Raw genomic sequence first — 16,755 nt, 5'->3', positions numbered from 1 at the left:
TGTCTCATATGTCTGCTCCTGTTGAATGTTCTTCAGATGCTCAAGAGACATGAATTTAGGATCTGATACAAGATTGGTTGGAGAGTACATCTGGTCAGTGAGTAGTCAGTTGATTTTTCGTTCAAGATTAGGTGAGTCATCTGCGGTTATTCGCTTCACGTCATATTGTAGTGTGAGTCTTTCTTGGATTAGTCTTCGGGTTTTGGATCATAATTGAACATTCCATCAATTCTGGACTATGAACAAACTAAGATGGTCCTGGAGAAGAAATGGCCACACCTTTTCCCAAATGCAGGCACCCAATCCATCTCCCAATACATTTAACACCAGGCCAATAGAACAGGAGCAGGCCACAGAAGAACCTGGTACAGACATAAATGGTTTCCAAGAAAGCAGCATGAAAAAAAGGTATGAGGAAACAAATAATGAAAACATGGAAATGCCTATGGATGCAGAGACAATCAAAAGGGAAAGAATATTTGTGGTCATCATAGTCATACCGCAAGACAAGGTATAGTGGACCACACTAGACCTAGCTCTAAAAATGTGTAAAATAGAGTTCAGCAGGGCTAAAAACACCAACGAAGGCATTTGCATTCAACCACAGACAGTCACATACTACTGCACAATCACCAAATTCATGGACGAAAAAAGAGTCCCATACCAGCTTTGCTTTGAAAAGTGAAAAAAAAAAAAAAAAAAAAACTGAAGGTGGTGCTGTGTGATATTACTGAATCAGTACCAACTGAAGAAGTCACAGTCATTTTCTAGAATCACAGGCTACAGCCCATCGAAGTAAGTTGCATGTTGAAAGCAGACAACTTGTGCTGGTTGAAATCAGTAGACTAGCATGAAAACTTTAACCTCACTATTGTCTGCAACCTGGTCTTTAAGCTAGAATCTCTGTGCCAAAGGGAATCCAATGGTCAATGCCACCACTGCCAAAAATTTGGCCATTCACAGTGCTGCTATAAGGCTGAGTTGCATTGCATCAAGTGCAGGGGAGATCACTCAACAACTACATGTGCAAAACCAAAAACAGAACTGGCAAAATGTGTCAAGTGTGGTGGACCACACCTTGCCAACTGCAAAGGATGCAGAGAATATCCGATCTCCAAGAAACTGGGAAAACCAACTCAGGCCCGGTATGACAACAAGACAGAGAAAAAGGCTTACCACATTCAGCCTCAAAAAATCCAAAGATGCACCAAAATCTGCACAGGTTCATATGTGGAATTGTGGCACCTAAAAAAGCAACAGAACCAAAACCTCAGTAATCCAAGGAGTCTGATAAAACTGACTAGCTATCATAAGCAACTGGGAAAAGCTACATAACACACTCCTCAAGTTCATAGGTCCAAGTCCCAACTATCAAATCTAAAGAGATGATCAATACTTCAATAAACAACCTGGAAAAACAGATAACAACAGTACTCCATGCTGCTACTTCTAATACCATGCTCGAACACCAACCACCTTCCAGAAGAAATCAAGAATCTCATCCATTAGAAGAACAGAGCCAGTCACCGGTATCATAGGATACTGGTTCCTGAAGACTGACAAACCCTCAATAGAGACACCTATTCAGTCCGACAAGCACTGAGAGATCATCAGAACCAACAGCGAGAAAAGAAACTGCTGTCCCTAAACACCAAGAATCATTCATTATGGAAGATGACGAAGGCTCTCAAAGTGGACTGCAAACCTCTTCCACTAGTCCATGGTGAAATAGGTTTGGTCTATCATGATGCTAAGATGGCAGAAGCTTTTGCTGACAGTCTAGAAAAACAGTGTGGTTCAAACTGTATGCATGCAGACCTAGATTTCATCAAGAAAGTTCATGCCAGTGTACACCACACACTGAAGCACACATTGACGGTTGGGTGTCCCCAAATGACACCCAACCGTCACCCACTGAAATACAAGAAATAGTTAAGAAAGTAAAGAAGAGGAAAGCACTGGGCCCAGATGATTCCAACAAGGTCATCAAACAACTATCCCACAAAGCCATTATGCACCTTGCAGCAATCATTAATGCAATGCTAAGATTTTATTACTTTCTACCATGCTGGAAAGAAGCTCTGACATAATCTTGATCCCAAAACCAGGGAAAGCAAAGCAGTTCTCTCATGCCTACTGTCCAATCAGCCTGCTTCCTGCTTAGGAAATATTACCAAACAATTGATACTGACAAGTTTGCAAAAAATTGCAAAGGAAAAATCCTCATACCTAATGAGCAGTTTGGCTTCTGCAAAAATCACTCCACTGTACAACAAATCGTGAGAAATTTGTGGAATACATCAGTGTGGGATACAGTTGGAAACAGCACATCGGTGCAGTCTTTCTTCACAATGCAGAGGCATTTGACAAGGTCTGCATAGAGGTCTACTGTATAAACTAATTGACATGTAACTTCCATTAGGTATGACCGGTTCCTATCTTGATGATCAGAAGCTTCGTGTGAACTACAAAGAATCAGTTCAGGAGTTCTCTGGGGCTCCCTACTCTCCTTTACTCTTTGCCATCTATATGGCCTTCATCCCCTGCATGGCCACCACAACAGTGGCTCTATATGCAGATGACACAGCAATACTGGTCCAATCCTTAAGACTGGGTGAGATTGTAACTGAAAAGCTGCATACTGCTATATCAGAATTAGAGCAGTGGTTCAGGAGATGGTGCATCAACATCAATGCAGACAAGTGTGTTGTTGTCCTTGCGAGATAATCATGTTTGTCACTCCGATTCCCTTAGAAAGAACTCCACTTTGCATCCCATGTAGATTACACCTGCTCAAAAGGAAACTAAGCAATAGGACATCTTTACTCATTACTGAACCGACACAGTCTGCCATATACAGAAATCAAGCCACTCCTATAGAGAACAATGACCAGACCTATACTGATGCCAAGCTGGGGTTACACAACTGCATATTTGAATGTCAAAAAAATACAAATCATACAGAACAAGTGCATCAGCATGGCATTCAATACTCCATTGTTCATGAGGAATGTACAGTTTCATTGAGAAACTGTTATCCCAGATATTGCAACCTCCTTATGCAAAATGGCAACTTTTTTTTTTTTTTTTTTTTGCAAATGCAGCCATCCATTCTAACCCATTAATCCACCAGGCAGTGGACCACAACAAACATGCCCTCAAGATATAAATGCATCAAAACCGCACCATATGAAATACACTGCTAATCAACCTACAGTGAACCAAATGCTCACTAAACAAACCTAATTTGCATTTTTTCTGAAAGAAAAAATGCAATAAAGGGATAAAGAACCAAAGGTCACGTCAATCTTACCACAAGCATTAAGCATTAACATTTTTCAAATGAATGACTAGAAATCAGTTCAGCAGGAGCAAACAGTTAAGACAAGTGACTATCCTCGTTTGAAACTATTTTGAGTGACTTATCAAAAATTTCTGCTAACTGATCAGCTATAGTTATTAAGTTGGATGATTCTTTCCTCTTGGTCTCCCAAATTTGGAACTTTGGTACTGGCCTGTGAATCTAATTCCTCTTTGTGAATAAAGTGATCTCCATTATACTGGTCACTAGGATAGCTGGGTAGTGCATTTTCCTGAGATGTAAACTCATTTTCTGTAATTGGCTGTTTTTCTGCGTGATGAACTTTAGTATTATGTGGTTCCTAAACTTTCACCATTTCATCTGATACGTGTAGCCTATAGTAGATTCTTAATAGGGTGGGCTTGCTTTTTTTATTCTTTTAAATTCATTTTATATTTTTTGTATTGTTTTTTAATTTTTCACATAGTCTAGAAATCCTACTCTAGAAACCAAGATGGAACTTTTCAAGCCACTTGAGGCTGTAAATAAGTGGGGAGGCTGGTCTCACACAAGGTGATGAAATTTATCTCCTAGCTTCTATTATTATTATTATTATTACTATGGGCGACTCCAAGGAGTCCTCAGACTCATCGAGGGAGGCCCTAAACATCATGCCCACACAACTATTCGACATTCTCACAGTATCTATCATATCTTGCCTTGAACTCATTCACTGTCATAGCACCCACAACAGACTCTGGCAGCTTATTCCACTCATTTACCACTCTAAAAGTAAAGAACCCAGCTCTAACACCTTACTAACCACACTCTTGCCCATCTTACATAGATGTCCCCTAGTCCTCCCACCACCAGTCCTGATCTCAAAAATATCCTCTGAATTAATCCTATAGAAACCCTTCAGCAATTTGAATGTCTCAATCATATCTCCTCTTTTCTGCCTATGAATCAATTTCTGCAACCAACAAATCTTCAACCTGATCTCATAAGGTTCATTCCATAGACCTGCTATCATCTTGGTCACTCACCTCTGGATCCTCTCAACCTCCTCCCCATCAATAAGAAACCTAGGTGACCAAATCTGGGCACAGTAGTCGAGATGAGGTCTTATCAAGGCTCGGTGCAGAGGAACAATAACTTGCTTATCTCTCTCATCAAAGTATTCTTTAGCAACCAAGTGATTTGATGAGCTGATTTAGCCACTTTTGCAATGTGTCCACTAAACCTCATCTCACTATCCACCAACTCCCAGGTCCCTGCCTCATCAATCTCCTGGAATACAGTTCCACCAATGTGGTATACTGCTGCTAATCTTTTCACCCCAAAATGCATAACCTTACATTTTGTCACATTAAATTGACATCCATTCTCCTTAGCCCAGACCTCCAATCTATCCAAATCATTCTGCAAGATTTTGACATCTTCTGCATTCACTATTGCCCTACCCAACTTTGCATCATCAGCGAACAAATGAACCATTCCTCTTAGATCCTTCCCTATATCGTTAATGAACAAATAAAACAGCAGTGGTCCAAGAACAGAACCCTGCGGTACACCACTAGTCACAGGCCATCTTTTGGACTGTACTCCTGAATAAACTACACTCTGATATCTCTCCATCAACCACCCACCCATCCATTTCACCAACCCTTTATCCATTCCCATATGTTGCAGTTTATGGATTAGAATTCCATGTGGTATCCTGTCAAATGCCTTAGCCAGGTCAAGCAGTATCACTGTAAACCCGTTACCCTTATCCAGTTCAGCCATCACTGTGTTATAAAACTTGAGCAAGTTACTGAGGCATGATCTACCCTTCACAAAGCCATGCTGTCCCCCATACAGTATCTCATTTTCATCAATCCATTCCTGTATTTTTCCCTTGACTACTTTCTCCAAGACCTTGATAACAACTCCTGATATGCTGATCGGTCAGTAATTTGCAACAGTAGTCTTGGATCCTCCTTTATGCAGTGGAACTATTTTCCCCTCTTTCCACACCTTCGGGACTAAACCAGACCCAAAGCTCAGATTAAACAACATGGTCAAGGGCACTGATAATTCTTTAGCCACTATATGTAAGACCCATGCCGGTATACCATCCACTCCCACAGATGTATTCACATTAAGGTTCTGTAATAGGCTATTCACCTCCACTTCATTCACCACAATTCCTGTATAAACTAATGTTTCCTTCATTCTTTCAATGTCACCACCTGGATGATATGCTCTTGCAAAGTGCTCACTCAGTAATTCCACTATATCAACTGATTCAGTGACCGCCTTGCCATTGGCATTCCTTAAAATCATTCTGCCGTGTACAGTTTTTCTTTTAATTGCTGCATATTGAAAGAACTGTTTGGGATTCTCTTTAGCTTGCATAGCTAGTTTCCTTTCATAATCCGCTTTTGCTTTTCTTACCACACTTGTTACCCTTCTGCCCTGTGCTTTATACCGTTCGTGCACCTGCAGGTCACCTCTCTCTTTAAATTCCCTCCACAGTTGTTTCTTTTTTTTGCAGCTCAAGCTTAATAGTGTTATTCATCCATTTAACCCCTACCTGTTTTGCTATTCAGACCCTAGGTATACAATCAGCCATACCCTCCTGCAAATGCTCCTTGACCACTTCCTATGCTCTATTGACATCCAGCCCTTGCAGTTTTACATGCCATGGTACTGAACCAAGCAATCTCTTAAGCTTGTCATACTTGCCAGCACGGTAATTCTACATATACCCTGTCTTAATCGAAAATTCCACACCTTTAGCCACAATTTTAAAGACATCAGTGCCTGTGGCAGAATTCCTGCCCATGCAAAGTAACATATCCACACTCCAATCAACCCACCTCTGTTGATTGAAGGGTAGATATGTTAACTCCTTGCCAACCAGGCCAAAAAGTAAATAAATACTTCAAAAGAAGCTGCCAGGCACACGTACATTAAGCTCTTCATATTTAATTCATGCAAAAAGCACTTCAATAAAACCATTAAGAGTTACATCGAAGAACTCAGGTACATATTTGGTGTTCTTTACAAAATGTCAAAAATGTTTTCTTAACCTTCCTAACACATTTTCAGCATTAATTTAAAAAATAAATAAATAAAATCAGCTAACGCCTTTTTATTCCCGTATATATAGGGAGTAGGCGAGGCCGTTTTTAGCCCTATCTAACTTTGGAGACTGAGTGGGCAGTTCAATCTCCACTGGTACCCAATCAGAGATAGCTGGCCCAAGGCTATCACTAATTAAGCGGCACACAGTGAAGAGTGACGGCTCAACAAGTGCCACCATCTCGTGGTCCCTAACCCTAACATTCGTATTTAATGTCTGAAATAATGTGGGTTCTGCGGTCGATTTTCTTGAGTTTACGGGACGAAAAACCCGAGTTTCCTGGAGAAAAAACCAGCTTGTCCGTGCCAGAGATTGACTAACTCAGAAAAAAGGCTTAGAAAAATTTCCTCTGGTCGCCGACTAGACTTGAAATCAAGTCTTCCTTCATGCGACCAAGCGCCGTGGTATGCAAACGCCACATCCACTGAGCTACACAGGCATTAATTTTAATTAAATTGTAAATTTACTTTTGAATGCTTGCTGCTTATACAAGTGTTTTTTGAGAAACAAGCAGCTTTTCACTTCACATTAAAAACTCATGGTACAAAAGGCATACTATTTTATAATTATTAATGTTTATGGTGTGAGTCAAATGTCATGACTTTAAAGGAATTGTTATATTGATGTTTTTGTGTTGTATTGTTATTACTGTCCACAACCTGTTTTTAATGTGTGTTTTTTTTTTTAGTGATGAAATTAATTACTTGATGAGCTGTTGTGAACCTAATCATGATGGGCTAATCGATTATAGGGAATTTACTGAACGCTTCCATAATCCTGCCAAGGATATTGGTATGAACATTTTTTCAAGAAACACATTAATTTTTGAAGTGCATGTAGAATTTATATATATAAAGTCATTTATTTGAATCAGTGTTTCCAATTTAGTTTTATCAAGGAACTGTGTAGAGTTCAATTTTAAAAAATTGCAGATCCTAAATAGAATTTTTACATTAAAAATTAAAATAAAACATGAAAAAAAAATAAAAAAGAGGATTTTAAACAATAGTTAATCATGTAATTTTTCAGAAAATCAAATTATATGAAATTATTATTATTATTATTATATCCTCCATGGAGTGAGCAGACTTCATTGTGGGAGGTTCATTCAACTGACAACATATTTATCATATAGAATTTTAAAATCCTTAGTGCTCCTTGCATTAACAACACATTCTAGTAATATGTTCCATTCACTGACAATTCTCCATGTAAAAAATCTATTCCTCATACCCCTCTTCACCACACTTTTACATAACTTCCAGAGATGACCTCTGGTTCTTCCCCTCTCACCTTCTACGCTTTTTATAATCCCCTCTGGATTAAATCTGATAAAATCCTCTCACTAACTTAAATGTCACTATCATATCACTTGTTTTCTCCTATCCACCAAACTCTGTAATCCACATCTCTTCAACCTCTCTCCGTAGCTAGCATTCCAAAGTCCTGACATTGTCTTAATCATTCACATCTGGACCCTCTATAATGTCTCCATATCACATTGAAAACCAGGTTACCAGATTTGAGCACAATAGTCCAGATGTGGTCTGACCAATGCTTTATATACAGTGGCACAACGATTTCCTTATCCCTCCTATCCGCCAAACTATGTAATCGACATCTCTTCAACCTCTCTCTCTCTCTCTCTCCATAGCCAGCATTCCAAAGTCCTGACATTGTCTTAGTCACTTGTCTCTGGATCCTCTCCAGTGTTTCCCCATCACATTGAAAAATAGGTGACCAGATCTGAGTACAATAGTCCAAGTGTAGTCTAACCAGTGCCTTATACAGTGGCACAACCACTTCTTTATCCCTACATGTTTGAGTACTTCTTATCATAGGAGCACTTATGATTGCATCCTTTGCAACACTAGCAATATGCCCTCTAAACTTCAGTCTAAAGGGTATATTGCCCTCTAGAGAGGATTTTCTGTCAATCATCACTCCCAAATCTCTAATCTCACCCACTTCCTGCAGTATGGCACCATCAATATACTACACAGCCTTATATTTCTGCACTCCAAAATGCAACATCTTTCATTTATTGATATTATAACTACAAACTCACTCCTATGTCCAAGTAGTCTATTCAAATCTTCCTGAGGGGAATTAACATCAACAGTGATGCTTATAATTCTTTCCAATCATCTGCAAACAACTGAAGATCCCCAGTCAGTCCATATCATATATCATTTACAAACAAGTTAAACAACAGGAGCCCAAGAACAGAACTCTGGGACATGTTAGGAAAATTTTCTTCCATGTTAGTACCTTCATAGTGTGATTGGAAGAACAGCTGTACATTACACCCTTCAATTGGAAAAGCCTAAGTTCGATTCTCATCATGATGAGAGGAATCTTTATATGGGTTTCCTTCAGTTGAAGGTGAGAGTTACCTGATCTCACAAAGAGACAGCAGGATTTTTTCTCCGAAAAACTCAGGTTTTTCATCCCACATACAGACAAATCGGTCTTCAGAACACACACAATTTACAGACAAAAAATACTAGTGGTGGATGGCATTGGTGTAGATGATGATTGTAGTAGCAGTTCAGTGTAGTAGTTGGTGGATTAAGTGGTGAAGACTGAGAACTGTAGAGTAGGTGCCCTATGATTCTTTGGACTCCTTGGAGGTGTTTGAAATAATAATAATAATTAACCCGATAACAACTCTTTGCTAGCTTAAATATCTCAATCATATTGCCTCTCTTTCTATCCACAAGGCTTTGCAAACTGCATTCCCTCAATCTGTTCTCATATCCCAGAGACCAGTTACAACCTTATTCAGTCTTCTCTGGAATCTATCCAACATATCTACAGCACAGTGAAAACCAGAGGACCAAATGTATGCACAGTAACCCATATGAGGCCTTATACAGTGGAACCAGAACTTCTTTATTTCTACAAGTTAAAGTCCTCTGTATCATTGCCATAATTTGATATGATGTCTTCACAACACAACTTGTGCAATGTGAACTCTGAATTTCAGAGTTCACATTGCACAAGTGAGAAGAAAAAAGACCTTGGAGTGTTCACCACCACTCCAAGGTCTTTTTTCTCCTCACCTTCCTCCAAAATTTCTCTGCTAAGTGTATATTTTTCATCCCATCATCACCTGCCATATCTAAGAGCCGTACACTTATTATTATTTATTATTATTATGTGACACCTCCAGGGAAGCCAAAGACTCATTGAGGGAGGCACGTGCTCTACAACTCTCTGTCTCCATCAACTACAACTAACCTCAACTTATCAAAGTTTTGAATATTATTATTATTATTATTTCAAACACCTCCAAGGAGTCCAAAGAATCATAGGGCACCTACTCTACAGTTCTCAGTCTTCACAGTCTTCACCACTTAATCCACCAACTGCTACTACAATCATCATCTACACCAATGCCAATAAACACAAACTGATAGTTCCATACTGTTGCCCACTCATACAATCTATTCAAGTCCTCCTGTAAGGCCATAATGTCTGCTTGAATTCCTCATCATTCTCAACAGTTTCGCATCATTTGCAAATAGTTGTATATCACCAGTTTAACCTATTATTATTATTACCCAAAGACCTCATGGAGTCAAAGACTCATCTGGGAGGTCCTTTTATCACATATACATGTCATCATACTGAGCCTTAAACTCCTTGCAGACACCACACTCTCAGGCAAGGCATTCCAATCATTCACAACTCTGCACGAAAAAACCTACCTCTCACTCCCCTACTCACACCCTCTTTATACAGTTTCCAGGGATGACCTCTGGTTCTCCCCTGATCTCCCACTATTCTCTGTAAAACTTCTCCAGCACTGATCCTATAACAACCCCTTACCAACTTGTAGGTCTCTATCATATCTCCCCTCTTCCTCCTGTCCACCAGACTTTGCAAATTACATCTTCTCAATCTTTCCTCATACTCAACATTCCAGAGGTCAGAAACTACCTTAGTCAGTCGCCTTTGGACCCTTTTCCTAATATTAATATACAGATTAAATAACAATAGTCCCAAAACTGATCCTTGCAGCATCACTAGTGACTTTCCTTGTTCAAGATAATCCCCCCCCCCTCATGCACACAACTTGCTGATGCCTATCCAATAGCCATTCACCTATCCAACTCATTAGTCTATCATCTAATCCCATCTGCTTCAGTTTAGTTACCAACTTGTGGTGTGGCAATCTATCAAAAGCCTTTGCAAAATTGAAGATGCATATACCATTGTATATGCATCTCCTTCTCCAATACATTCAGCACATTGTTATAGTATATAAACTAGTTGGTAAAACAAAACCTCTTTTTAACAAACCATTGCTGACAAGTACAGAGAATACTGCAGTCATCAACCCACTTTTACATCGTAGCACTCACCAACTCTCCAATTCCTTAGCCTTTCTTTCTTTCTCTCCCATAGTGCTAAATGGACCGTTGGGTCACTCATGGCTGGTAGGTGATATTCTTTGTTAGCCTCCTCCAATCATCTTGGTCTCTTGTTACTTGTTGTCAGTTGAGAAAGGGAGGAATTTGTCCATTTTTTGATGTTATCAGTCCATTTTAATCAAGGTCGGCCCCTAACCCTTGATCCCGAAATGATTCCTTCTAATGCTTGCTTTAGAATGCCATTAGCCCTCCACATGTCTAAACCATTTCATCTGTCTTCTTCTGATGACTGTCAGAATATTTTCCCTTTTTCTCCCGTCTATTGAATCAATCAGTTTCCGGACATTTTCATTGGTTTCGTGAGCAATATAGGGAATTCTCAAAAGTCTTCTGTAACTTTTGAGTACCTTAGTACAACTCCAGATAAACAGTTTGGCCTGTAATTTGTGCCATAGCCTCATCATCACCACCTTTGTAAAGTGGAAGTTTTATCTTCCTTCCTTTCACTCCTTTGGGACTTGTGCTGTTGCAAAAGTCTTTAAACAAGAAGGGTAAGGCCAATAATAACTACTTTGAACATAGCCATTCAATTATCACCATGTGTCTTGAGGGTAATTCCCTCAAGACACATGGTGATAATTGAATGGCGATATATGTCATCAAGTCCTATTGCATCATTGACATCTAGTTTGCTTAACTCCTCATATATCTCTTGCTCACTTAATGGTAAGTGAGCAAGAGATATAAGTCTTCTCAGTCTTCTCACATTTCATTATCTACACTTGAACTTTTAATATCACATTGAGGATGAAACATCCTGATGAACTGCTCACTAAATACTTCGACCATGACCTCTGCAGCAGTTACCAATCTGCCACTTTCATTCATTAATATCATCATGCCATAATCTTTCTTTCTTTATACTCACCACAGATTGAAAAAAATTTTTTGACCCAGTATGAGCAGAAATTCTTGCTAATTTCTGCTCATACTGTATTTTTGCTGTTCTTACACTTGAGCTTCTGATTTCACACTGAGGATGAAATACTCTGATGAACTGTTCTTACTGATCGCCTCAACAATGTTCTCTGCAGCGGTCACCAATCTCGCACTTGCATCCATTAACAGTATCTTACCAAAATCATTCTTCTTTCTACTTGCCACACACAAAAAAAAACTCATATGGTTTTTTTTCTTGGCCTGATTTGTTAATTTCTGCTCAGACTGCACTTTTATTTTCTTTATCGCCAACTGAGTGAGTCACTCTCATGGTCTGCTCTTTATACTCTTCATGAACTGATTATTACTATTATTCATCTTGCACTGCCTCCAAAGTATCTTCTTCCAGATTTCATGCTTAACACCCTCATTCATCCATTTCACACCCATCTTATTCATCCTTTTGACCTTCATGTGGCTAGCCACAACCCATGTGATCACTTCATGGTCACTCACACCAACTGGAGCGAAGTGCAAAACCCCACTAACTAACAGTTACGTCCTTTGATGAAATAATCAGGTTCAAAACTCAAACCTCACATGCCCTTCTTTACATATTGCCTGAGATAGATGTCTCTCAGGAACTCGAGAAATTCATTTTTCTTATTCCCAAATGCTATCTCTTCATTTCAATCTATACTGCCATAATTAAAATTACTCATAATTAGACTGTGAGGTCCTTGGGATTTTCATTTCTAGCATTCTTTATTGGCTTAAGTTGCTGCCAGCCTGGTTGACTGAGTGGTTAGCATATCTGCTCTCCAGCCAATAGGCATGGATGTTTGTGATTGTCTGTGAAAGTGGGGTGGGCGGTAGATGGCATTGGTGTAGTTGTGGTTCATTGTAGTTGGTAGATTGAGTGGTGGAGACAGAGTTGTAGAGCAAGTGCTCTGCCTCAATGAGTCTTTGGACTCCCTGGAGGTGTCAAATAATAATAATGGTTATGTCAAGACAACAATCTTGGATATGAACAGAAAAGACTTTAAATATGTTCCAAAAGTTATAGTTTTCCACAATATTGTCTTCAAAGAGATATTCATAGTATTTTTGTCAAGGATATCTTGTGTGGTGAAGATTTCTTCTCCATCCACATAGATTTGAGTGATAGTCCTTTCTTCATGGAATTTGGTGAACTGTCTAATGAAGAAAGTATCATCAATTATCATTTCTCTCCTTTTAAATGAAGAAGAAATTGTACCATTGTACCTTTTTATAGCTCATATTTTAATTCCTTCTGTTTATCCTCAATTTTTTTTATTAATTTATGTTTCATTTTTGATGACTGGATACTGGATGACTGGATAATGAAAGCAGTTCTTTCAGATGTGTTATTTTCTACATTCCATAATGCACATGAAGGAAGATATACACATGAAAAGAAGTATGTTTTACATCATGAATAAAGCAATTTGATGTGAAATCATCTTCCTCCATATGCAAGTAGCCATTATGAAGTTAATTTATGAGAAAAATAAACTTTTGTTTACTAACACTTGGGTAAAGAATAACAAGAAGATTATAATTTCTTGTTTAGTATAAAGTCATTTGATTTATCTTTATATACAGCACATGAAAAATCTGTGAAAAACAAAAAATTAAAAATATGAATATCTTTTAAGTGACTTTTTTTTTTTAGTTGTAGTATTTTAAGAGCATTAGGAGTGATGCTATTTTAATTGAAATTCTCTGTTTTAGGTTTCAATTTGGCAGTTTTATTGACAAATCTATCAGAACATATGCCAAATGATCCAAGGTAAGTTATTTGCAGTTGCAATGTTTAAGAAATTAAATTTATCAGGTGACTATAATAATAATAATTATTATTATTATTCACCCACTCAATCAAAAGTATTATCATGGGCGGTCCCACTGTGTGTTTATGTGTGGGCAGTGAAGTAAGATATTTTTACTTACTTCACTCACTCATACACTCCAAGTGATTAAAATTCTTAAATTCAAAAGAAAAACAAAACACTGCAACTAAACTCCTAAATCTAACTTGCACACAGGTTTGTATCCCAAGATATCTCATGTGTAAACTAACCTCTTAAAATATTTAGCCCATTAAAGGATGGAGTCTTCAATCACTTTTTTTTTTTAACCAAAATAAAAATCTTTAATTTACAAATAACACAAATATATACAACATCAAGTCAACGCAACCTATTGATGCAAGTGACAATATATGCTTCATGTTACATCAAGAAAAACACTTTTATATGTACAACTTCCTTTCAGTCACATAAACCAACAGACTACTGTCCTATAAAATGGAGGTGGAGTGCTATTGATGATAGAGAAAGAGTTAGGTCTGTACAAGATAGAGATACAAGAGGGAAATAGTGCCAGTGGTTTTGAAGCAATATGGTGTGAGATAGAGGTGAATAGAATGAAATACTCGGTCAGATGTTGTTATAGACCTGGTAATGTGAATAGTAGTGACCATGAAATGTATAATCAAATTAGCCAAGTAAATAAGAAAAGGGTGATTATTATGAGCAATTTTATTTATGGTAATATATACTGGAATGATAAGATAGCAACTGGAAGTAAAGAAAATTTGTTTCTTGAGTTTTTGAGGGTCAACTACCTCATTCAGTACATAATAGAGAGCACATGAGGATTAACCATCTTGGATTTGATCATCTCATCAGAGGATGTAATTATAAATAAGATGTCAAATCACCCTGAAGTTGGTGAGAGTGACCATGGAGCAATTACTTGGGTGCTTGCCAGCAGTGTGAGGACCTCTGTGGAAAGGGTATATGTGGAACTACAAGGCTGGTGATTATGAGGAGTTCAGGAGACAGCTTGCAGTTCTAGCATGGAATGAGAAGTTAGCTGGAAAGGAGATCAATGCAGCTTGGAGGATATTTCAAGAACTGTCTGGTAGAAGCAATGTCTAAATGTATTTCAAGGATCAGAAGGTTAAATAAAGTAGGTGGGAAATGGATGAATGAAAAGATTAAGCATGTGATACAGAGGAAAAAGGCATTTCGGAGGCAGCATAAGAGAAGGAGTAATAATCAATTCCATGAGGATTACAAAGAACAGGCAACGAGGGTAACTTGGTTGGTAAGGGTAGCAAAAGAGTGAAATATGAGACACAGTTAGCTAATGAAGCCGAAAATAATCCTAAGGAGTTCTTTCGATATGTAGACAGCAAAAAAAGAATGATTATAGAAGGATGACATTGATTGAAGAAAATGGTATAAGAACACTGCCGCAGAAGATATAGTGGCGATACTTATCTTCTGCAGCATAAAGGTCTTTCATTCTTGTGAATGTGACATTATGGAGAATTTGAGAGCAGTTGATGATGAGGAAGAGAGATTGACTGTAAGTGAGCAAGATTGGGAAATTCAGCAAACTTAATATTGATAAGGCTGTGGAGCTTGATAATACAAGGGAGGTCTGAAATGTTCTCGGCCTCGATCATAGATGGCAACACTATCAGCATTTTTTTTTTCCAAGTTGGTACATCTGTCATAAGCATGTCTATCAAGTAGTTCCTTTTTACAGCTGTCTGAAGCAAAAGTGTTGTCTGTACCCTTGAAATAGATAAAATTGAGTATCGTGCAGTTATAAAATTCTTTGTAAAAGAAGGTTTAACACCAAAAGAAATTCATCTGAAGTTCATAAAAGTTTATGGGCACTCTTCTCCTTCATTTTTGACAATTAAGAAATGGGCTACCGAGTTTAAACATGACCATACCAGCCTTGAAGATGATCCACATGAAGGATGTCCAAAAAGTGTAACAACACCTGAAATCATTGATCAAGTGCATGATATGGTATTGGATGACTGGCGAGTCAAAAAAAAGTGCGTGAAATTGCTGAGACTATAGGCATTTCAAAAGAACGTGTAGGATATATTTTGCATTAAGAATTGCAAATGAAAAAGCTTTGTGCAGGATTGGTGCCTCGCTTGCTCACAGTAGATCAAAAATGCACTAGCATGAAAATCTATGAATAGTGCTTGGAGCGTTTTAACAAGAATAAAACTGATTTTGTTCATCGATTTATTATTATGGATGAGACTTGAATTCACCATTACACACCAGAATCCAAACAGCAGTCAAAACAGTCGACAGAGGCCAGTTATTCAGCGCCAAAGAAGACAGTCGTTCCATCAGCAGGAAAGGTCATGGCATCAGTGTTTTGGGATGCTAAAGGCCTTTTGTTTATTAATTATGTTGAAAAGGAAACAATAACCAGGAACTATTATTCCGATCTTTTAACCAGACTAGATGAAAAAATTCATGGAAAAAAGACCCAATTTGCAGAAGAAAAAAATCATCTTTCATCAGGACAATGCACCTGTCCATAAAGCTGTTTGGCAATGGGAAAATTAAGGGATCTGCACTATGAATTGTTGGAACATCCACCCTATTCCCCAGATTTGGCTCTCTCTGACTTCTCTCTCTCTTCCTAAAACTAAAACTCTTCCTCCATGGTCAGCATTTTTCTTTGAATCCAGAGGGGATTACAGCTGTAGAGGGGTATTTTGCAGATCTTACTGAGAACCACTAGAGGAAAGGGATAATGGCACTGGAGCATCGCTGGGATAAATGTATTTGTCTTAAGGGAGATTATGTTGAAAAATAAAAATAATTTTGAAATTATAAATGTCTTTTCATTGTTAGGCCGAGAACTTTTAAGACCACTCTTGTATATCAGCACGTCTTTTGAAGGTATGTGCCAGGGAGTTGGTATCTGCCCTGACATTTTTTTTAATATGAGTCACACTGGGTCAAGTTCCAAAGGAGTGGAAGGAAGGCAAGATTGTGTCACTTCATAAGGGAGGTTACTGAATTCAAACATCAAATTATATGCCTATCTGTGTGTCAGATGTTGCGGTTAAGATGTTGGAGAGGCTGGTGAGAACCTGCATCCAGACTTCAGTTGACAACAGTGGTATTATCTTTCATGGACAACATGGATTT

The 16,755-nt window shown here is 38.3% G+C and overlaps 1 protein-coding gene across 3 annotated transcripts in view; it reads left to right on the top strand.

Moving 5' to 3' along the window:
- Nucleotides 1-16,755, top strand: part of RyR (Ryanodine receptor) — a 1,703,288-nt gene that overhangs the window by 1,454,676 nt on the left and 231,857 nt on the right. For all 3 annotated transcript variants that reach the window (XM_090399345.1, XM_090399347.1, XM_090399344.1), the window contains exons 100-101: nt 7,120-7,223; nt 13,505-13,562. In XM_090399345.1, the coding sequence (XP_090255471.1) occupies nt 7,120-7,223; nt 13,505-13,562 (162 nt within the window). The remainder of the gene's footprint in view (nt 1-7,119; nt 7,224-13,504; nt 13,563-16,755) is intronic.

Source organism: Typopeltis vanoorti, chromosome 10 (assembly GCF_054136105.1).
Source record: "Typopeltis vanoorti isolate ZY-2024b chromosome 10, IOZ_Tvanoo_1.0, whole genome shotgun sequence".
NCBI classification, from domain to species: domain Eukaryota; kingdom Metazoa; phylum Arthropoda; class Arachnida; order Uropygi; family Thelyphonidae; genus Typopeltis; species Typopeltis vanoorti.
Note: the sequence above shows the minus strand (reverse complement) of the source record. Positions and strands in the feature narration are given on the sequence as shown.